General features: G+C 59.5%; 3 protein-coding genes across 11 annotated transcripts in view; 1 reads left to right on the top strand and 2 right to left on the bottom strand.

The window, feature by feature from the left end:
- Window positions 1-551, bottom strand: part of TNS1 (tensin 1) — a 70,284-nt gene extending 69,733 nt beyond the window's left edge. For all 9 annotated transcript variants that reach the window (XM_076342860.1, XM_076342861.1, XM_076342862.1 and 6 more), the window contains exon 1: window positions 456-551. In XM_076342860.1, the coding sequence (XP_076198975.1) occupies window positions 456-551 (96 nt within the window). The remainder of the gene's footprint in view (window positions 1-455) is intronic.
- Window positions 552-3,536: 2,985 nt separating this feature from the next.
- On the top strand, window positions 3,537-9,705 carry RUFY4 (RUN and FYVE domain containing 4). Its single transcript, XM_076340798.1, has 11 exons — window positions 3,537-3,582; window positions 4,594-4,656; window positions 5,038-5,144; window positions 5,505-5,630; window positions 5,905-6,011; window positions 6,166-6,309; window positions 7,032-8,106; window positions 8,184-8,290; window positions 8,855-9,001; window positions 9,228-9,359; window positions 9,428-9,705. The coding sequence occupies exons 2-11, from the start codon at window positions 4,611-4,613 to the stop codon at window positions 9,528-9,530; spliced, it is 2,094 nt and encodes a 697-aa protein (XP_076196913.1). The 5' UTR covers window positions 3,537-3,582; window positions 4,594-4,610; the 3' UTR covers window positions 9,531-9,705.
- Window positions 9,706-10,918: 1,213 nt separating this feature from the next.
- LOC143161682 (C-X-C chemokine receptor type 2-like) lies at window positions 10,919-22,164 on the bottom strand. The gene is made up of 2 exons (XM_076340796.1): window positions 21,996-22,164; window positions 10,919-12,059 (listed from the first exon to the last, which is right to left on the bottom strand). Exon 2 carries the CDS (start codon window positions 12,052-12,054, stop codon window positions 10,978-10,980), a length of 1,077 nt encoding a protein of 358 aa, XP_076196911.1. The 5' UTR covers window positions 12,055-12,059; window positions 21,996-22,164; the 3' UTR covers window positions 10,919-10,977.

Genomic DNA, 22,164 nt, shown 5'->3' with positions numbered 1-22,164 from the left:
CTTTTGTGCTGGGTGCTTCATGGGCACAGGGGTGCCCTCATGCTGAGCACAAGCGTCCCCCCGTTGTGGGTGCTGTAAGGACACAGGGACACCCCCCGCCTTCGTGCTTGCTCTGTAAGGACACAGGGATCCCAGCAGATCCCTTTTTGTGAAATGCTGTACAGCAGATCCCAGCAGATCCCCTCCAGCCAGGCACTGCAAGGGCCTGCGGGTGCGGGTTATAGGGTGGGGGGGGTCACAGTGCCACCCTGGGGGGGGACAGCACAAGGAAGGACAAAGGACATGCCCGGCACCCTGGCATGCATATGCACGGTTTAACCCCCCCGCTGCCCGCAGCAGGCAGGGCCAGTGCCAGCCTGTACCCCCGTTCCCCTGCTCCCCCGGAGCCCGCCCCAGCTCCGTGCCCCCCCCCGCAGACCCTAACCCTAACGCCGTGCCCGGCGGTGCCCGCTTACCTCCCGGCGGCGGCAGGCGCGGAGGGGCAGGAGGCAGGACACCAGGGACTTCCCCCAGCGAACCAAGGTGGCAAAGCACCAGCTCAGCCGGGTCATGGTGCCCCTGCCCGGGGGTCACCCGGCTGGGGGGGGGTGCAGGGGCCGACCCCTGCCCAGGGCACACGCGGGGGGGCGGCCAAACACAGCCGTGCCCCCCGGGTTGCAACAAGCTCCGGTGCCCGGGCGGTGCCAGGAGGTGCCCGGCGGTGCGCACGGGGCCGTTCGGCGATGGGCCCGGGGGCTGCGGTCCCACCGGGCCCTGTCCCCCCCGCCGGTCCCCCAGCGTCGCCTGCGCGCTGACAGCCAGGCAGGGAGCACCGTGCCCGCCCATGTCCTGCAGTGCTTGGGTGGGAGCCAGCTCCGCCACGCTCCCCCTCCTCCTCCTCCTCCTCCTCCTCCCCCTCCTCCTCCTTCTCCTCCTGCACACGGGGGCTCCGGGCTTGCCACCCCCCGGGCTCACTCACTTGCCCCTCGGGCATGGCATCCCCTGGGGTGGATGCCAGACCCTAACAGTGCCCCTCCCTCCAGCCCCCTCTGGTTTGGGGGTGGAGGAGCCCAGACGCCTGGGTTCGATCACAGCTCAACCCACGACATGCCCCCTCCCCCGATCCTGCCTCAGTTTCCCTCCGGCACCCCCTGTCCACCCCAAGCCCTAAATGCCAGTGCCTGCACATGGGGGGGCTCCGCTGCCCCTCCGCCAGCCCCCCCTGGCACCCCACCAAGCCTCTCCCCAGGAGCCTGACACATTCAGGGACCCCCCACCCAGCCACCCCCAGCGGGGTCCCCTCTCTGAGAGGGTGCCCGGCTGATGCACCGTGCTGTGGGCAAAGCGTTACCCAGAGGAACCCCTCGCTGCAGGACACCCCGACAAGGCCCCAGCCACCCCACCCCACCACGGGGCTTGCCCAGGGCAGGGGGACGGGGTGCACCCCACCCTGCAACTGCACCGAGGACCCCACACCCCCCCTGCACCCATCAGGGTGGTGCCAAGGGGGGCTGGCGGCAGCACCCCCGGATGCTGCCATGATGCCGTGGTGATACCGGGCAAGGACCCGTCCCTGTGGGGCGGCTGCCGGTGCCAAGCGTGGGCAGCAGCCATGCCAGGCCTGGGCACTAATTGCATTTGCCCCAGGAAGGCTCCTTACGAGCAGCAGCACCAGGGAGGGACGCAGGGGGCAGGGGGCTTGGGGGGGTGCCACACACTTCACGGCTGTCCCCCATAGCCCTGCCTGGCACCCTGGGGCTGGCAGAGGGCTGGCAGGCAGGGGGTGCCAGGGTACGGCCCCCCCACCCTGAGCACCAGGGAGGTGACATCACCGCTGGCTCCACCGTCCCCCACCCGCATTTAATTAGCAGATGGCCCCCGCACCCCAGACCCCCCCGCCGGGCAGCACCAGGCCTGTGCGGGGCCATTAGCTTTATTGGCTGCGCTGAACGAGGGCCAGGCCTCGTTAATTGAATTGCACCCGCGCCAAGGATGGATGGGCATCTTCTCCCCGCCCCTCCGGCACCCCCCTCACTCGCCCTTGGCTGGGGCAGGGACAGGGGACTCCGCTGCCGGGGCAGGGACACGGCCCCCCCGCGGGTGTCGGGGTCCTGCCTGGGGAGTGCCTGGCACGGGGTGGGCGGTGTTGGCGGGTGGATGCAACCACGGGCACGCGCATGTGTGTGCACGCACACACGGGTGCCCTCTCAGCCCCGCACCCACGCCTGCCACACATATATGGCTTGCGCCTACAAGCACACCCCTGTAGCCGTGCACACGCAGCCTGCACACATGTGCACGCACACACATGCACACGCGTGCACATGCGTATGCATCCCTCCCGGCACAGTGCGGTGACGCTCCACCGCCCCCTCAACACCCTGTCTGTCCCCCCCATCCGATGTGGGGTGCTGTGCTCCGTGCCCACAGGGCCACCCACTGCGGGGTGGAATGGGGCAAGGGGGTGCTGGGGAGGCTGGGGGTCACCCTGAGCACTGCACCAGCTCCCCCATGCCCCTCAGCTGCTCAGGGGCACCCCACGGCCCAATGCCCCCCACCGGGAGCCAGGAGGGCGTGGGGAGGCCCAGGCTCCCACTCGACATCACTTCCTACTTTCGTTTTGGAGCCGAGCCGAGGCCTGGCCTGGGGGCAGCGGGTGCTCCCCGGGCCCCCCCCAGGTGGCACAGGTAGGGGCAGCGGGTGCTGCGAGGGGGGGGCACGGGAGGGGGCAGGATGTGGGGGCAGCTGGGCACCATCAGGGGCATCCGCCAAGCTGGATGGTGGTGGGGAGCGGGATGGCAGCGGGTCCCCATGGCCGGCACTGGGGGGGTGAGCTGGCATCGCCCCCGGCCCCCCCCCAGGGGATTTAGCCCCCACCCCAGAAGGAGCCTGCAGGGCAGGGCTGGCACGGCAAAGGGGGACGGGCACAGTGGCCAAGGGGCACTGCCAGGCTGGGGGCCCCCCAGGCACAGATGGCAAAGGGGGAGGCCTTGCCCAGGGTACCCCGAGAAGAGTTTGCACCCCGGCTCTGGGCACAGCCCCCATGTTGGGGGGCAGATGTCCGGGGAGGCCTGTGGGCCTTTCTGTGGTGGGCTATGGCTCCTGGGGGGGTGTCTCTGTGCCCAGGGGCTGTTGCCCCTGGGGGCTGTTGTGCATGGAAGGGGGGGCTCTGTGCCAGGGGCTGCGGCTGCTGCTAGCTGGGTATGGGTCCCGGACCCCCTCCCCAAAAACTGCAGGGGGGTCCCTCAAAGCATTCCCAAGCCCCATTACCATGGGAGGGCATCAGGGCCCCCCCCAGGCCTGGCACTGTCCTTCCCCCCCTCTGCAGGGGCTGCACAGGGGGACCAGCCTTGCTAACCCCCTTCCCAAAACTGGCATCCCCCAAACCGAGGATCTGGGTGCCAGGGGGCCAAGCCGCAGTGCCTGATGTGGTGCGGGGAGGGCGGGGGGTGGCTCCTGTGGCCCCCCCGACCTCCCACACTTCCTTCTGGCCAAGGTACAAAAGGAGAAGCAGACGGGCGGCAGCGTGGGCGCAGGGACACGCCAGCGTCCCCCCGGCACCCAGCGAGCACCTCGGGGCACCCCACAGCTCCCCGGCCACAGGTAAGGGACTCCTCTTCCCCGGGGAAACTGAGGCACGGGCAGGGTGGGCAGGCAAGAAGACGGCTCGTCCAAGGTCACCCAAGGGCACTGGGACAGGAACCCAGGCGTCCGGAGTCCCATGTCCTGCCCTGCCTGCTGTGCCACCCTGCTGCAGCAGGGAGCACGGGGCACTCGCGCACGCTTGGGCATGCTTAGGCACACTTGTGCACACACGCTCCTGTGAGCTCACACGCACCCTGCCGTGCACACCCCCATGCACACACATGGGCTCCCCCAGCCCTGTGCCCAGCCACCACCCACGGTGACAAGTCCAGGACCTGCCACCTCCATGGACACTGTCCCTCGCCCTGTCCCCAGGGTGCCACCCACCACCCCCCAAAACATCCCCGCTGCACTGTGCCCCTTGCCCCCCCCGCCCCATGCCCACAACACCCCCAAGCCCCACGCCATCCCCACAGGCAGCATGCTGTGCCAGGGGACTCTGCCCAGGGTGGAGCTCGGTTTGGGGGGCTGAATGTCAGAGGCTGTGTGCCCCCCTTCCCCGCCCCCCTGGGAGCCCCCTGTGCTGTTCATGGTGTAAGCAAGGGAAGCGAGAGCAGAAGCAAAGGCAGTGCTTCCCCCATGCCAAACCCACATCCTGAAGCCTGGGGGACAGGGACAGGGACGAGGACAGGGACACACTGGGGTGGGGGGGCTCAGCCCCAGAGGCCCCCCAAGGAATGGGGGCAGAGGCTAGCCACGGCATAGGGGCAGAGCCCCGGGGCATTTTGGGACAGCGCACATGGACAACTAAGGGGATACGGGATGGGGCACCTTTGCCTACCCCATATCCCATGTAGTGGGGGGACATGGGCGTGGAAAAGGGGTGCCTGAGCCTACCCCCTCTTACCTTAACAGCAGGCAGCTCCAGGGGGGAGCTGGGGGGGCAGACCCTCTTCTTGGGGCAAAGAGTTTGGGGGTGCCAGGTGAGTGCCAGCTTGGCACCTCTCATCGCTGCCCCTGCCTTTGCAGACCCCCAGGGGACAGCTATGGCGGGGGACGGGGAGCTCAACCGTGTCATCAAGGACCTGCAGAGTAAGTGTGCCAGCCTCTCCCCTGCCAGCGTGTCCCCTGCATGGCACATCTCGCCCTGGACATGCCGGGTCCCTGCTTGTACCCAGCCCGTGGGCAGTGGGGGGGGTGTCACTGCCGGGAGTGCTCCAGAGCATCCCAGTGCCAACGCTGCCACTGCTGCCTGCTACCGTCCTTGCTGCCAGCCCCAGGGGACCAGCAGTGCCCAGCGGGTACCTGTGCCCCTCGCTCCCCCTGCTCCCCTTTTTCATCCCAGAGTAGGTTCCTCTTTCACCCGCCGGCAGAAATCCCCGAGCCGGGAGGCAGCGAGGAGGGGGGGTGGGATGGGGCAGGATGCCCGCTGCCTGGGCAGGGCCGTGCCAGCTCAGCCCTGCCATCCCACAGAGACCGTGGCCGAGCTGAACCGCAGCTACCGGGAGCAGAACCTACCGGTGACGGATGGGAGCCGGGAGCTGCACAGCCTCTGTGCCCAATTGGAGTTCCTCCTCCAGGTACCGCCGCTCCTTCGTCCCCGCTGCTCCCTGCCTCAGTTTCCCCTGGGGCACAGCTGAGAGCAGAAGGGACCCCACGCTGGCCTTTTTGGTGGGTGGGATGACCCCAGCCAGCATTGTCCAGCCTTGGGCATCCCCAGCCACGTGAGCACCCGGACCAGGCTCACCCACATCCACATGTGTAATTGTATGTGCTGCAAAAGGGAAACTGAGGTGCAGAGCCAGCGAAGAGGGGACAGCCGGGGGACACCAGGATCCACCCTACTGGGGGAGCTGGCTGGATCCCAGCCGCACAGGGGACAGGCTGGGGGGACAGGGGACACCCCCAAACGAGCAAGCCCAAGTTTGTGTCTCTGCCAGTTCGACCTCAAGGAGAAGAGGAGCTTCTTTGGGCAGCGCAAGGACTATTGGGACTTCTTGTGCCAAGGCCTGGCGCGCCGCCGGCAGGAGCACGAGGGCGTTCGCTTCGTCACCTCCCTGGACAAGGTGGGCACAGGCTGGCGGGGTGCCCGAGGGCTCATGCATGCACATAGGCACACACTTGTGCTTGTTTGCAGGTGCACATGCACTTGTGCAGGGGCACACACCCGGGCACTGAGGATTCGCCTACTGGCGTTACAAAGGATTTTCTCCCCTCTGGGGTCCCTGCTGCCCCCCAGCCCTGGCCCTGGGGACCCCCTTCCCCCCTGCATGGGCTGGGAAGGAGGCGTGGGGGGGGAAGACTGGCATGGCAGGGCTGGATAACACCTTCTCCCCCCAGCTGAAGACCCCCGTGGGTAGGGGCCGAGCCTTCCTGCGGTACTGCCTGGTGCACCGGCAGCTGGCAGAGTCCCTGCAGCTCTGCCTCCTCGACCCCGAAAGCCTCCGGTGAGAGCGGGGGGCATGGGGAGTGGATGCTTACGGTGGCAGGGGCACGGCCAGGGCAGGCAGCACCCTGAAGCACCCGGTCAGCAAGGGTGCTGCAGGCGCCAGTGCCCGCCCCGGGTGCAGAAGGGTGTGTGAGCCTGTTTTGTGGTTGCAGCGAGTGGTACTACGCCCGCAGCCCCTTCCTGAGCCCCCAGCGCCGGGCGGAGATCCTGGGCAGCCTCTACGAGCTGGACGGCGTCACCTTCCACCTGGCCCTGCGCAGGGCTGACCTCGACGCTGCCTGGCCCATGTTCTCCGAGTGAGCCTGGGGACGCAGGGGGCACCAGGGGCATTGGGGACACTGGGGATGCCAGGGGCATTGGGGGCACCGGGGGCACTGGGGGCTCAGCATCGCAGAGCAGCACACGGGCTTCCCTCTGCCACCCTGGACTCCACATGGCACCCCAGCTGTGCCAGCCCTCCATACGTGGCCCCAGGCTGGCACAGACACCCGCACCGGCATGCACACCATGCCCGTGCCCGCAAACATGCCACGCATGCATGCATGCACACACACTGCCATCCTCTGCCAAGCATGTGCCCAGACACAGGTCTGCTGCGACACTGTGACACTGTGACATCTGAGACACAGGGGCACACACGTGTGCGTGCACACCCGTGCCCCCAGGCACACTTGCAGGGGGGCACTCATGGACGCAGCCGCTCCGGCATACTTATGCCTGCTCTGCTGTTCACACACTCATGTACATGCACTGCCACAAGCACACACTCACCCCCCAATTCCCCGCTGCCGCTGCCACTGCCACGGGGGTCTCTGGGTGCCACCTGCTCTGTGGGTGCCCAGGCTGGTGGCACCAGCATCCCTGGTCCCCTGTCACCAGGTGCCACCCGGTGTCACCAGCCCCACTGCCCTCTCCATCCCCAAAGGCTGGCTGTGCCCAGGGAGCCCTGGGGGAGGGTGGCAGTGCCCTGCTCACCCTGGGGGTGATCTGGTGGCCCTGAGCCCTGTGTCCCCTCTAGGACACTGGTACGGCCCAGCCTGGCGGCCGGGAGCAGCCCAGCAAAGACAGCCCCGCAGACAGACGATATCGGTACCGGGGCACATGGATGGCCCGATGGCATCGCCCATCCCACCACAGCACTCCGTGGGGTGCCAGCCCACCCGTGCCCACCTGCCTTGGCTGCCCTGCGGGCGGGGGGTGTAGCGGTGGAGGATGTGGAGGGGGATGTAGAGGACGTGGAGGTGAAGAAGGACATGGAAGAGGAGGATGAAGAGAAGGTGGAGGAGGATGAGGAGGATGAGGAGGAGGTGGAGGGCGTGGAGGTGGATGTGGAGGAGGATGTGGAGGTGGAGGAGGACGTGGAAGAGGAGGATGAAGAGGAGTTGGAGGAGGATGAGAAGGAAGTGGAGGACGTGGATGTGGGGGAGCTGGAGGACACACACAGCGCTGGCAAAGCACTCCAGCCCAATGGTGACGGGGAGCCCGGCATGTCCCCACTGCCCGGCACGGGGTGCATGCCGGGCTGCCCGCCAGTGGTGCCCGGGCAGCCGGGCAGGACGGAGGTGTCCCTGCGGGCGCTGGTGTCCCAGCTCCGGGCCGAGCTGGGGCAGCAGGAAGCAGCGTCGCGGGCGCTGGCGGCCCGGCTGGCGCGGGAGGAGCGGCGGCACCGGCGGCAGGAGGAGGGCAGTGCCCGGCGGGCCCAGCTGCAGGCACATGAGGCCGAAGCGCTGCGGGAGACCAACGCCTTCCTGGGGCGGGCGCTGGCGGCGGCGGTGGCAGCAGGGGGCCCGGGGATGCTGGCACGGGCACAGGAGGAGGCACAGGGCTGGCGGAAGGCGGCGGAGGAGCGGGGTGCCCAGCTGGCCGGGGCACTGGCAGAGGCGGCGGCGCTGGCCTCGCGCCTGCGGGACTGCCAGGCGGCGCTGGCAGCAGCGGGACAGACGGACGTGCTGGAGGATGCTGGTGCCCAGGATGAGGTGGCCGCCGTGGAGGAGGTGCTGCGGCAGGCGCTGGAGCTCACCCATGGCACCCAGGAGCCCCTGCTGGACCCCCAGGTGGAGGGGGAGCCTGGCACGGCTGCTGGCATGGCCATGGTACGGGCAAGCCCAAGGGGACCCCACAGTGAGGCAGGGGGTCAGGGGGCCAGGGCTGAGCCCCCGCTCTCCCGCAGCACCTGGCCACCCTGGTCGCCACAGCATGGGAGGAGGCCCGGCAGAGCCGGCAGCAGCTCCAGGCCCAGCGGCAGGAGGTGGTGCGGCTGCAGGAGCAGCTCAGCAGGTCGGGCTGGGACCCCCATTCCCACCACCCCCCACCCCACAGTGGGTCCCCCCCCGTCTCCATCTGCCACAGGGTTTCCCCTGAGCCCCCCCACGATGCCCCACTTGGACCCAGGGGAGCAGCACCTGGGCAGGGGGAGAGAGGGAAGGATTTGGGGATGGAGGGATGGAGGGAGTCATCAATTTGGGGACCAATATGTAGGTGGAGGGGTGGGTGGGCAGAGGGGTGGAAGAATAATTTGGGGTGAGTAGATGGGTGGAGGGGTGGATGGAGGGATGAATTTGGGGTGAATAAGTTGGTGGGCAGGCACACAGAGGGATGGAGGGATGAATTTGGGACAAGTGGATGGAGGAACGGAGGGATGAATTTGGGGTGAGTAGATGAATGGATGGGTGGGGAGAAGGACAGATGAACGGCTGGGAAACAGATGGGTGGCTGGCCCGGCAGATGGCAAGGTGGCTGTGAGGATGGGGAGCCAGCTTGGGGATGGATGGGCAGCGGATAGAGGGAGGGAGGGAGGGAGAGACGGCCAGCTGGGGACATCTCCCCACTGCCCCGTGCCAGGGCCCGGCAGGACGGGGAGCGCTGGGCATCGGCGCTGCAGCGGGCGCAGCGGGAGGCCCTGGAGCGGGAGGCCATGCGTGGCGCTGAGCAGGCACGGCAGCAGGAGCTCATCCGTGACATGAAGGGGCGGCTGCTGGAGCTGCTGCGGTGAGATCCCCAGGGACCCCACCGGTGTGGGGCCACGCACGGGCGGGGGGGCCCAAACCCTTTTGCCCAGAGGAGGGCACCAGAGCCCGGGCGAATCCTGCTCACCACCTCGGGAGACCCAGGGGGAGACTTAGGTGCCCACCATGGGTCTGGGGCGCCAGGGCATGCTACCGGACCCCCACCGCTCAGCACGCTCCCGCTGGGGCTGACCTGTCCCTTCCCACAGGGAGAAGGATGCCTTGTGGCAGAAGACGGAGGGCATTGACACCCCGATGCCCAGCCCAGCATCCCACGATGCAGGGCTGTGCGCTCGCTGCCGCAAGGACTTCCGCCTCCTCTCCCGGCGGTACAACTGCAGGTGGGCTACGGGGAGCACTGGGGGTGGCACCGGGACGGCACGGCTCTCACTGCCCCCTCTCTCGGCAGGCTGTGCCAGGGCAAGGTGTGCCACGCGTGCTCCGTGGACACGGGCAAGCAGGGCCGCTGCTGCCTGCTTTGCTACCAGCAAAGGCACCCACAGGCTACGTGAGCAGGGACTGTAGCCCTCGCGTTGTGCCTGGGACACCCCCTGCCCTGGCTGCCTCCTCTTGGACTTACCGGCCACCCAGGCATCCGGGGCCTGCAGGCAGGTCCTGCTGCCCGACATTTCGGGTTTGAGACGTGTCTTTCTTGTGGCTGGTCCATGGAGAGGAAAACAACCTGCTCCTGCTACCCCTATGGCTCCCATGTCATCTATCAATTGTCGCCGGATTGACCCCTAGGCTGGGTGCAGGGTGGGGGGATGCTGGTGTGGGGGTGTCCGAGCCCTCCTGGGGGGAACCGTCCCCATAAGGGGTGTCCCGGCTGCAGCCAGGCTGAGCCACCGTCTGCCCCGGCTGCAGTGGGGAGGCAGCAGCGGGCAGGGGAGACGGCTCTTGGCCAACAGCCCCGGCTTCCTGCCAGGCTGCAAGGAACTGCTTGGGCAAGAGGTTTCCCAGACGCAAAGGTGATGGGCTGTCCCTGCCCAGCATCCCCGCTGACCCTGCCCAGCCCCAAGTCCCCAGGGCTCCCCACCTGGGTGCCGGGGCACCCCTGTGCCCACCCATGAGTCAGCCCATGGCTGCCACCCACTGATGCCCCCATGGTTAAGGACCTCCAGGAGCCTGGAGCAGGGGGGTGGAAAAGCAGTACGGGACCCCCATGGAAAGATGCTTGGGCGCATTGGGGCAGGCACCCCTATACCCGGCACACAGGGTGGCAGGAGGGACCCCAGCAGGGTCACAGCCCTCTCTTCAGCCCCTCTGCCCCGCTCTGGTGCCAGCCCCAGTTGCCCAAGCCGGGGCGGAAACATCCTGGTTGTGTAAGGGACAGGTTCCCAGCCCTTTGCACAACAATGTCCTGGCACCGCAGCGCCGGGGCGGGGCAGCTGCAGGGAGCGAGACCTGGGTTTGGGTCCCCTCTGGGGACACACAGGATGCTGAACCCTCTGCAACAGCTTCTTGGGCAACAGCCCTTCCCTGGCCTGGAAGCAGGCTTACCCACACCTCGCCGGGCTCAGCTGGCGCCGCCGCTTTGGCACTGAGGTGGGGAGCCCAGGACCCACCGTCCCCAGAGATGTGCCCTGGCCCCATCCCACCATCTCCCTCCCCGTGGCAAAGAGGAGCCAGACCTGCGTGACCAACCTGCCAACTGCTTTATTTTTGGACGGCCGTCAGCCACAAACACTGTCCCCACAGCGGGGTTGCAGGGTCCCCAAAGTCACAGGCTCTGCCCCACAGAGCAGGGAGGGTGGGCGGAGCTTGGCATCACTCCCCTGGCAATGGGGTCCTACCCCCTCGCCGCCCAAGCGCCCTTCCAGCCAGGGTCCAGCATCCAGTGGTGGCCCTGCCCATCCCTGTGGCATCACTGCCTGCATCCCAGGGGGCTGGGCAAGGATGCTGAGGTGCATGGGGTGCCGGGACCTGCTGGTAGCTGCAAGGGTCGGGTCCCAGCAAGGCTCAGAGGGTGGTAGAGGTGTTTCCGGAGGTGGAGACATAAGAGGTGCGGCCGTAGCGGGCCACAGCGTCCTTGCTGATGAGCCCGCGCTGCGCCAGGATCTTGAGGAAGCTGTTCCGAAACTTCTGCCCGATGAAGGCATAGATGATGGGGTTGATGCAGCTGTGGGCAAAGCCCAGGACCTGCGTGACGGAGAGGGCCGTGTCAATGCGGTTCCTCCTCTCGCAGGTCTCGGTGATGGCCCGCGTCCTCATGAGGGTGTCGCTCACCAACGTGATGTTGTAGGGCAGCCAGCAGATGAGGAAGACCAGCACCACAGCAAGGATGACCTTCATGGCCCGCTGCTTCTGGGCGTTCTTGGTCTGCAGGAGGGTGTGAATGGTGACGCCGTAGCAGAAGAGCATCACCAGGAGGGGCAGGGCAAAGCCGAAGGTCTGCGGCAGGATCCGCAGCACAACCCGCCACTTGGCCGTGTCCTCACCGCCAATGCGCTCGTAGCACACGGTGCCGTTGCTGGGTGAGGGGAAAGCCTCACGGAAGAGCAGCACAGGCAGGGAGAGCAGCACGGAGAAGATCCAGATGCCCAAGCAGACAAACTTCACCCAGTGCCTCTTCTCGGTGGCAGCCCGGGTGGCGTAGACGATGGCCAGGTAGCGGTCCACACTGATGCAGGCCAGCAGCAGGATGCCGCTGTAGAAGTTGGCTTCCTGCAGCACGGAGATGGCTTTGCACATCACAGTGCCGAAGACCCACTCGTGGGCTCGGTAGGCGGCCCAGAGCGGCAGGCTGAAGGCGAAGAGCAGGTCCGCCACGGCCAGGTTGAGCAGGTAGATGTCGGTGACGGAGCGGTTGGTGTGGCTGGAGGTCACCACCAGCACCACCAGCCCATTCCCCACTACACTGAGGATGAAGACGAGGCAGTAGATCACCACCACTAGGTACTTGTTGAGGACAGAGCTGTCGGGCCGGCACGGGGCGGAGGAGATAGCAGTGTCAGGCATGGCTGTGCTGTAGTCATAGGTGTAATTGTAGAGGGAGAAGAAGTTGGAGAAATCCCCATTGAAGGATAAGGACTCCATTTTGCCTGTGGAGCACAAAGCAGCATGAGTGTGGGGTGGGAGGGTGGTGTGGGCCAGGGGTGACAGCGTCTCTAGGTCCCCTGGCGTCTCCATTGCCCCGGCCAGTGGGCAGCCCCCCTCCATCACTCCACTGTATCCACGCTGTGCCAGGTAATGGGCGGTGCTGCAGGTGGACACTGAACAACACCCCCAGCACCCCTCGGTCTGCTCCACTTTACCCCAGCCCTTCTTCCCACCCTGGCCCTGGCCCTGCGTGAGTGGTTTCACACACCCCCAGACGGAAACACATCACCCTTTGCAGGCGGCTTTGGAAATATTTCACGTCTCTGGTTTTCCTGTTGCTCAGCTGGGTCCTGCCAGGCGTCCCCGTGTCCCCCGTGCCCAGCCGCAATGGGGAAATCACAGGTGACAGTCACATTTCCTGTTTCCTGACGTGTAGGACACCCTGTTCTGTCCCTGCCTCCCCAAAGACCATTGGGTTCCAGCCTTCTCCCAGTATGGATCCGGACCCTCGTTTCACTCCAGTTTTACCCCTCTGCCCTATTTCCAAGCCCCCGAGCCCGCCCAGGTCTTGGCAATGCCAAGGGCTGCTTGGGGCCACTGAGACCCGGCAGTGCTGGGGGGTCCCCGGTCCCGATCTGGCCCCATTGGAACCCAAACCCTCCCTGGGAGCAACTTTCCCCTTCTGCCCAGAGGGGATTCCCCGCTGCAGCTGGGCCGGTGCCCCTGCCCAGAAAAATCTCTTGCTGGTTCTGCCAGCCCCGCTCCTGCGGTGATCCCAGGATGGTGATGCTGGGATGGTGATGCCCCAGCATCCCAGAGGACCGCAGCCGGGGACACTGCTGGTGCCGATGGGGGAAGGTCCCCCCTAGTGGGGCCGCCACTGGCACAGTGTGATGCCCATGCCCCCATGCAGCTGGACACAAGGGAGCAACGACTGTGCAGAAACAGGGGACAGGATGGAGCGAAGGCCCCATAGCTCTCGCCTGTTCGGACACGGTCATCCTTGATAAGTCTGCCTCTGCCACACCTCTCACAGTCCTGAGGCCTAAACTTATGTCAAGGGCCTAAAGACTCAGGCTCTGAAACACATTTGAACGCACTGAGAGAGAAAACCTAAGGCGGGGAAGTGAAAGGAGGACCTCGCCTGCATAAAGTAACACCAACTTGTGATACTGAGCACTTAGTTTAGTGATTTAGCAGTTACGGCTCCTCACTGTTAAAATAAGAGGGAAGGGGAGGAGACGGCGCATTTGAGTAAAAGGTAAGACCCAACCGAGGGCTTATCTACCGAGACCATGCGGCAACAAAAGCACAAAAGGATGCGGACTGGAGGAGGCTCCTCGGAGCTCCCTCTCAGCTGGACCGAGATCCCCGAACCGTCTGTGACCACCGGCCTGATCCTTATCGACAGGTCGTATTACCCTCCCTGTGTATGTAGTTGTGTCGTGTTATGTGTTACTATTTCGTGAACCGGTACGCTTGCTTAAGGATTCTGGCTCTCGTAATAAACTGTCACCATATAGTACCCGCCTGACTGTGGAGTCTGAGCAGTGGTCGTTTTCCCCCCCCTTCTTTTGGTACTATACGGTGCATGATAGTAAAAATTGGCGTAGTTGGCAGGATTCGTCATCCAGTACACTGGTGGGTCCAGTGAATGTACTACGGACGAATCGGAACTGCGATTCAAGGCTCAAGCCCAGCTGCCCCCAGCCCCTCTGTTATCTGAGGATCCACTGGAAAGCAAGGGGGTTTGAGTCTTGCCAAACTGTTAAAATTACCACATCCTTAAGCAACCTATTGCAAAGGTTCAAGTGTAAACCCTCGGAGCAGGGCTTAGACTGGGCCAAGCCAAATTGGAAGGACGAACAGAAAGTAGTCCAGAGAATTGAGCAATTACACAAGGAACAGAAGTACAAGAAGGGAAAAGGAAAAGGGGTCATTTGTGCAGTTTTGGGTGCCTGTCTACTTTGTGCCCAAAAAGAGCAGAAAGAGGACTCTAGCCCGTACCGAATGGTTAATGCCGAGTTGAATAAACCCAAAATCTCCTTGCTAACTGATGAGCTTAATCAGGAAAGAAAGTGGTGCTCGGACTATCAGGCCGAAGCAAATGAACAAAGGAGGTATGCCATAAGGTTGGAGACAGCTAACCATACACTACGGCAAGAACTAATGAGTGTGAAAAAAGAAAGAGATGATTGTAAGCTGGCACTAGCGGAAGCGGAGGCTTGCGAATCGCGGCTCTGAGAAAAACTCAATCTCCTATTGGCACAAATTCCAATAACTAGTAATAAAACAAAAATTCAGAAGCTAGTGTACTGTTGCGATCCCGAGACGTGGGATGGTGACATTTGGGATTCTAGCGAGGAAGAAGAAAGGGAGAGCCCTGCAGGATTCTCTCCGGATACTCCGGGGGAAACCACCCTCTGCCCTCTAGTAAAAACCGAGGAAACGGATGGTGGGGGCGGAAACGCCAGGGTAGTTACAACCCGAACCATCCCATGGTCCCCGTCCGAATTGGCTAACCTGCAGGAAAAATATTCCCGGAAGCCACATGAATCATAAGTGGAATATTTGTGGAGAGTATCCCTAAACGGGGGAGACTGAATTCTATTAAGCCCCGTCGAGGCCAGAGGCTATTGGGGTCCTGGCGTTTTTCTCACCACCATGCCCGGACCAGAAAATCATTCCCTTACCGCTAGGATAGCTCATTGGGCCTCTGGGATAGACCCCCAGGACCGGGGGGATCCGATAGTTATAAGGACAGTCGGATTCTCTGATCTTGCTGCCTCAGTACAGAAAGCAGCCTGCGCGCAAGCCATACATGATCGAGGATTGGTCACAGAATCCCCCATGATGGCTCCCATTGCTCAGGACCACCTCACCCCTTTGATCCGGGGTCTCCCGGACAGTCTTAAGACATATGTGGCTGGGATACAGGATGGAATAAGGCAGGGGCGCAGAAGACCAGGAGGACCTCTGACTTGGACTCAGTTAGTTCAAGATGTTGTAAGTTACAGGCAACAAATGGGATGGGTGAACGCTAGCCAAGAGCCAAGGGACTCCTCGAATGTACCTATGTGTAGGGTTCATTTCGTACAATCGCAGGGACCCACGTTACAAAGGGACAGGGTGATCTCAGACAAACCTACAAGGGAGTCCCGTTTTGACTCAGAAAGAAATGAGTTATGGAGAAAAGTTTTAAAATTAGGGATCCCCAAGCAGGTGTTACATGGGATATCCACCTCGGATATACGACGGCTAGTGCAAATTGCGGATGGAAATCAAAATACCACTCCTAAAAATAACTCAAGGGATGTCACTCTGTCGGCCCCACCATCACAGGAAAAGGACCTTATAGATTTTGGGGAACCAAAGTCAAAAAACGTGGTATCCGGGGGAAGGTGTTGAGCCAACCTCCTGCCCGGGTGCTTAACATGCAATGGCTCTCCATTCCTTCTCCAACTATCATACTGCCTGTGGGACCCTGTCGGTTGTGCTTTGAATTTTTAATAGACACCGGGGCTCAAATGTCCGTCATTACTCTTGACACTGCAAGGCTCCTGGGAGTCAGACCCGGAAAGCCACAGATTAGGGTGACTGGCAACGAGGGAACTAAGAAATTGTGCCCTACCACATTGATTACACTGACACTCCCAGGAGACAGTCGCCCACGACTCGCGAGAGTCCTAGTAGGGGCTGCCAAAGCAAATATTATTGGGTTTGACTTATTAAAAGGATGTGAGTGGCATTTACCAGATGGCACAGTCTGGAGTTTTGCCAGTAAACCTGACAAAGGGGAAAGTCACATATCACTGTTGGAAACAGCTATGGCTTTGCCACTCTCTAAGACAACTAATGTAAAACAATATCCTTTACCGACCGCCGCATTGTTGGGGATAGATGAGGTGATAAAAGATTTGGAAAGTCGAGATATTATAACCCGTACTCATTCCCTGTATAATTCACCAGTGTGGCCGGTCGAAAAGCCAAATGGTAGCTGGCGATTGACCACTGATTATTGTAAATTAAATGCTAATACAGAACCACTGACAGCAGCGGTCCCAAATATTGCAGAAATAGTTACCCAAATCCAGAGCCAAAATTATAGCTGGATGGCAGCTATAGATGTAAAGGATATGTTCTTTATGGTTCCTCTGCAAGAAAAGGACAAGGCTCAGTTTGCTTTCACTTGGAAGGGTATTCAGTATACATTCAATAGACTTCCTCAGGGCTACAGACACTCCCCCGCCATAGCTCATAACGCCTCGCTAAAGTACTAGCACAAATAAGCTTTTCCCCGGGAATCACTGTCTACCAGTACATTGATGACATATTGATAGCTGGTAATACCAAAGACCAAGTGGAGCAGGATATGACTAAAATAATAAACAAACTGGAACAAATGGGGCTAGAGATTCCTCCCTCCAAAATACAAACTCCGGCACAGGAGGTGAAATTTCTAGGAGTATGGTGGATTCGTGGTGCAGTATCCATTCCCCCCGATACCCTGAAGGAAATAGAGGATGGGAAAACCCCTAATACCCAAAAGGAGTTACAGGGAATTCTAGGAACTTTGGGATACTGGAGAAAGCATATTCCTGGTTTTTCCATTATCGCCCGACCACTGTATAATCTCCTGAGAAAGGGAGTGCAATGGGAATGGACTGAAGTACGTGACCAAGCCTTACACTCTCTGGTAGCGGAGCTTCGGTTATTCCAACAATTAGGTCCGGTCCACCCCGGCGATCCCATACATGTAGAATGGGGATTTAGTGAACATGGATCCCATTCCAATTTATGGCAAAAGGGACCAATGGGTCCTAAACGACCACTGAGTTTTAATTCACGGTCCTTCAATGATACCGAAAAACGATATACCGACTTGGAGAAAGGACTCCTATCAGTGGTAAGAGCCTTGCAACAAGCGGAACAAATACGAACCTCCCAAAATATTATCCTACGGGGGCCATTTAAGGTAATAGAAACAATTAAACAGGGAGCTGCCCCTCCAGGAGGAATAGCACAAAAGCCAACAGTACGAAAATGGTATGCTTACCTAGAAGGAGTGATGGAGCTTATGCCTGTAGAAGAAGGACCAACAAAGGTTTCCAAATTGCAGAAACCAGTAGACCCAGGGATGGTATATCATACACCCCCAAGCAAGCCTTCACCTATCCACGAAGCCACCCCTATTGAGGAAAACTCAGATCTAACTGGGGTCTGGTTCACTGATGCCTCCGCACGGCGAGAAAACAAAGTCTGGAAATACGAGGCGGTGGCCTTAGAAGTGAAAACCGGACACACGGTCGTAGAAGAGGGGGAGGGTAGTGCTCAAGTAGGGGAATTACGGGCGGTAATCTTGGCTGCCTTATCTCAGGCTACCCACATTTACACCGACTCCTATGCCGTATTCAAAGGAGCAACCGAGTGGCTTAGGCACTGGGTGGCAAATGGGTGGCAAGTAAATAGGACGCCAGTCTGGCAGGCAGAAAGCTGGAAACAACTTTTAGAGATAAGCAGCCACAGGCCCCTATACGTTGGCTGGATGAAAGGACAATCTTGCACACACTAAGCCTGCATTCTTTAACAGGCAGGTTGACGAGCTCGCCAGACTTAATGTAACTGAAGTAGGTTCGAAGGTAGGAGGATGGAACAGGTTGCTCGAATGGTTACATATTAAGCGAGGCCACTCAGGGATGAACGATCTCTATAAGGAGGGAATCTCTAGAGGGTGGCCCGCTACAAAACGAATGGCAGAGGCGACAGTCACTGCGTGCCCTGAGTGTAGGTTAAGACTGACCACCAATCATCCGGCCAAGGCGCCCCCCTGCACATCAGAGATAGGAAGACTCTATGGCAAACATGGCAAATAGATTACATAGGTCCACTCCGTCCCTCCACAGGGAAAAGATACGTTTTGGTAGAGTAGAAGCGATATCTGGAATCACTATGGCAAAAGCAGTAAAAGCGGCCGCAGGAATGAACACTGTGCAGTGTTTACGAGATTGGTTCAGCACATTACCACACCCGGAGGAAATACAAAGGGACGACGGTTCTCACTTTACTGCCGGGGTGGTACAGGATCGGGCTCGGGAGGAAGGAATTCGCTGGACATTCCGTACCCCCTATTACCCCCAAGCAAACGGGATAGTAGAGCGAACAAACGGATTATTAAAAAGGTACGCTCGAGTAGACAAATCCAATTGGGCTAACCACTTACCTACCGCTGTTTATACTATTAACAACCGGTGGGTGGAGGTGGAAGTCCAAAAATGAAAGCTTTTATATCCTCCACTAATACCATCATGCCAGAACTCTCCACCCCACCTGGGAAATATCCTGTCCCTTGCCACCCGGGTCAACCAGTATTGGTAAATGTCCCCTACGTGGGGAAGGTGCCGATGGTTCTTGTCTTTCCGAAAAACAAATTCGCCTGGGAAGCGAAAGATTGTTCCGGGAAGACTCATCGAATCCTCACCCGGTGGATCTTTCCCTCGTTCTAACCTGTTGAGAGCCGGTGCTTATATCATTCCACCGAGCAAGCTTCTTTTCTTTTACAGGTAAAACCGGAATGAACAAGTGCACCTGGAACCTAATTCTGGACTGGTTTGAGCTGGAGTGTCCCCAAGGACAATTATTGTTTGTAATTTTAGTGTTACTAGTGTTGGTAGCTATATTCTAAAGCCGAAATTTTAATGATGGGTTGCTACATTATGCATATGCGCTGGATTGCATGTATTTTGCTGTTACTTTGGTTTGCGTTATGGATAATCCTTCTAAGTAATAAGCCGTCCATGCTCCGACTAAAACGAACCAGAAACAATCGTGAATTACCCATTGAAAATTTAGCATTTGATATGATTACAGGGTTTATCGAATGATAAACATGACTGGTGGAGGAATATGCATAAACCTCCCCAGCAGTGCGGGTGCCGGACTACCTTTTGGTGCACTCGAAATAGATATTAAGTCTGTTTATGAGGCAATCCGGCTAAACAACAATGAAACAATCAAGATTTGGAACTATTCCGAAACCTTTGGGCAGGCCGCACGGCGGTATGGCCTAGATATCACCAATAATGTAATGCATACGTTTGTGGCTAGCAACCAATCTGGAAGTATTACTTGCCAACGCATAGACACCAGTCGTTTATTCCCAGGGAAGGTACCTCTATAATACTACCCAAAACAAGACTTTCCCCTGTGAAGTGTTAAATTGGTGGCCTCTGAACAAATGGGGAAATCCGTTAATGCATCCGTATACGATCCCCATGAATGCATCACGGTGTTTCCAGTTTCCACGGACCCCAGGATCCAGTTGTCCGTGGCCAGGCTGGTCATACCACTACAATTATGTTAGCGCAAATTGTATCTGGTCTGCTTATTTCTGGGCATCTTTGCGGGCGTCTAGTGGAGATCACCCTTGGGATCCCCTAGATGCCAAAGTCAAGTTTGACAAACCACCTACTTCACCGTTGTGGGAATGTACAAAAGTACTTAACTGTTCCAACTTTGAGGATTATTTACCATATGTATGGCAGACTGCAGCCTTAGTAATTGCTTTTAGGCAAGCTTGCTTGTGCTACAACTATACTATTCCTATGCCAAATACCTTAGAAGCACTGAACCTTTGTAATATTACTCTAGGTCCCCAAGGGATCAGTGATGTCACTGAATGGGAAAACTTAACCCTATGGTGCAAACTTCCCCAATGGCACGCTCTTACCTCTCCCGATGGTATCATACATAGACAAAGCTCAGGGTACGACCACTCGTCCTGTACTACAGCCTGGTTTAGTAGCCCTAAGGACACAATGTGGGTCTGCTCTGATGGAAATACGTACTCACATATCCAACCTCAAAAACATGCGGGTTTGCAGTGTGGACTGGGCATCCCCTCAATGTGTCCCACTAAAATAGCCAATTTCAGCCACCATAGACGACAAAAACGGTCTGCTGACCATCCCGGGACTGCTGAGTTGAGTTATATTGATTCATGGAGAATCCCAAACTACTATACATTTAGACAAGCAGTAACTTTAGGATTACGGTCAATATTTATGCCCGGATCCTTAATTAGAACTCACCAATATGCAATTGAAAATCTAACTTGGCAGGTACACCTGTTATCTAACTGGTCGAGAACCGCATTTGGGGCTATGAACTTACAGGTACAGGAGGTTTCCAGAATGGCGCTACAGAACAGGTTGGCTTTAGATATGCTCTTGTTAAGGGAAAATGGAGTCTGTGGTATACTAAATCACTCTTTCCCCAAGGAAGAATGTTGTGTGATCATTCCTAACATCTCCTCAACCATAGAGCAAGCATGAGAAGAACTGAACAAGGTCGCTGCCAACACCCTGGACTTGTTTCACCGAATACAACCAGATGCCTCTGGACCCGTGCAATGGATAGCCACAGCAGTAAAGTGGTTAGGACTGTCGATTAGTGATTGGTTAGTCACCTTAATTCAATACATAATAATAATATTAATTGTAGTTATAATTGTTGCCATAGGCTTAAGTTGCTTAAAGCAAATCTTAGTGAAAACTTTCACTAATAATGTGAATACTGGTAATGTTTCACTGGATGAATATGCTCCGATTCTCCCTCCTTCCCTACACGCCTATGATGTGTTGCGATCGGATGTCACAGAGTCACGGGATGGACGATGTGATGCCCATGCCCCCATGCAGCGGGACACAAGGGAGCAACGACTGCGCAGAAACAGGGGACAGGATGGAGCGAAGGCCCCATAGCTCTCGCCTGTTCGGACACGGTCATCCTTGATAAGTCTGCCTCTGCCACACCTCTCACAGTCCTGAGGCCTAAACTTATGTCAAGGGCCTAAAGACTCAGGCTCTGAAACACATTTGAACGCACTGAGAGAGAAAACCTAAGGCGGGGAAGTGAAAGGAGGACCTCGCCTGCATAAAGTAACACCAACTTGTGATACTGAGCACTTAGTTTAGTGATTTAGCAGTTACGGCTCCTCACTGTTAAAATAAGAGGGAAGGGGAGGAGACGGCGCATTTGAGTAAAAGGTAAGACCCAACCGAGGGCTTATCTACCGAGACCATGCGGCAACAAAAGCACAAAAGGATGCGGACTGGAGGAGGCTCCTCGGAGCTCCCTCTCAGCTGGACCGAGATCCCCGAACCGTCTGTGACCACCGGCCTGATCCTTATCGACAGGTCGTATTACCCTCCCTGTGTATGTAGTTGTGTCGTGTTATGTGTTACTATTTCGTGAACCGGTACGCTTGCTTAAGGATTCTGGCTCTCGTAATAAACTGTCACCATATAGTACCCGCCTGACTGTGGAGTCTGAGCAGTGGTCGTTTCCCCCCCCTTCTTTTGGTACTATATGGTGCATGACACACAGGGCAGAGCCGGACACCAGCGCTTCCCCTCAGTCTATTTTTGGCTGCTTCTTTCTGCCTCCCTACTCCAAAATCCCGGTGGTTCCTCCAGGGCCGGGTATCCCCCACCCGCGGGTACCCCGTGCCTGGCCCAGCTGGGGGAACAAGCAGCACCCCATTTCCCCTCCTGACTCTGGGAGGGCTGGGGGACACTGAGGTCGCCCTGGGGGTCCCCTTGGGGAGAAAGAAAGGACACGCCATGGGGAAGCGCCCTCCCGGCTCATTGCTGTGCGAGGAAACGGGAGCGGGCACTTTCCCCCCAGGGCACCCATGGCCGATGTCCCTGGAGACTGCGGAGGGTTTGCACCCCAGATGAGCCCCGAGCACAGCTTCTGGGTGCCCCCACCTGCCGCCTCCCGCTCCCCCTGCACCAGGCAGCCTCTCGGGCAGCCGGAGCAGCCCACTCTGGCCCCCAGCCCAGCCCGCCTCACATGTGAGGGGGCTCAGCCAGGGTGTTGGGGGGCCAGAGAAGCCTGAGGAAAGCCCTGCTCTCCGGTGGAGCACCCCGGGGACTCACCACTCGCTGTCCTCGCTGGCCCGTCTACTCTGGGGTCTTCTCCCTGTCCCAAGCCGGTTCTCAGCGGGGAGCACCCGGGCACGGGGCAAATCCAGGTGTCACCCCCAAAGGGCTCCGGCGTGGAGCTGGGTGGGACGTGGGGCAGCGCCAGGCCCGGGAGTCCAGCCAG

This window comes from Aptenodytes patagonicus, chromosome 6 (assembly GCF_965638725.1).
Source record: "Aptenodytes patagonicus chromosome 6, bAptPat1.pri.cur, whole genome shotgun sequence".
NCBI classification, from domain to species: domain Eukaryota; kingdom Metazoa; phylum Chordata; class Aves; order Sphenisciformes; family Spheniscidae; genus Aptenodytes; species Aptenodytes patagonicus.
Note: the sequence above shows the minus strand (reverse complement) of the source record. Positions and strands in the feature narration are given on the sequence as shown.

Bases quoted from the DNA above. Each gene is read 5' to 3' on its own strand.
- LOC143161682 (XM_076340796.1), bottom strand. From the start codon at position 12,054: ATGGAGTCCTTATCCTTCAATGGGGATTTCTCCAACTTCTTCTCCCTC.
- RUFY4 (XM_076340798.1), top strand. From the start codon at position 4,611: ATGGCGGGGGACGGGGAGCTCAACCGTGTCATCAAGGACCTGCAGA. The intron at 5,631-5,904 runs GTGGGCACAGGC...TTCTCCCCCCAG, and splicing joins TCGTCACCTCCCTGGACAAG to CTGAAGACCCCCGTGGGTAG. The intron at 6,310-7,031 runs GTGAGCCTGGGG...TGTCCCCTCTAG, and splicing joins GCCTGGCCCATGTTCTCCGA to GACACTGGTACGGCCCAGCC.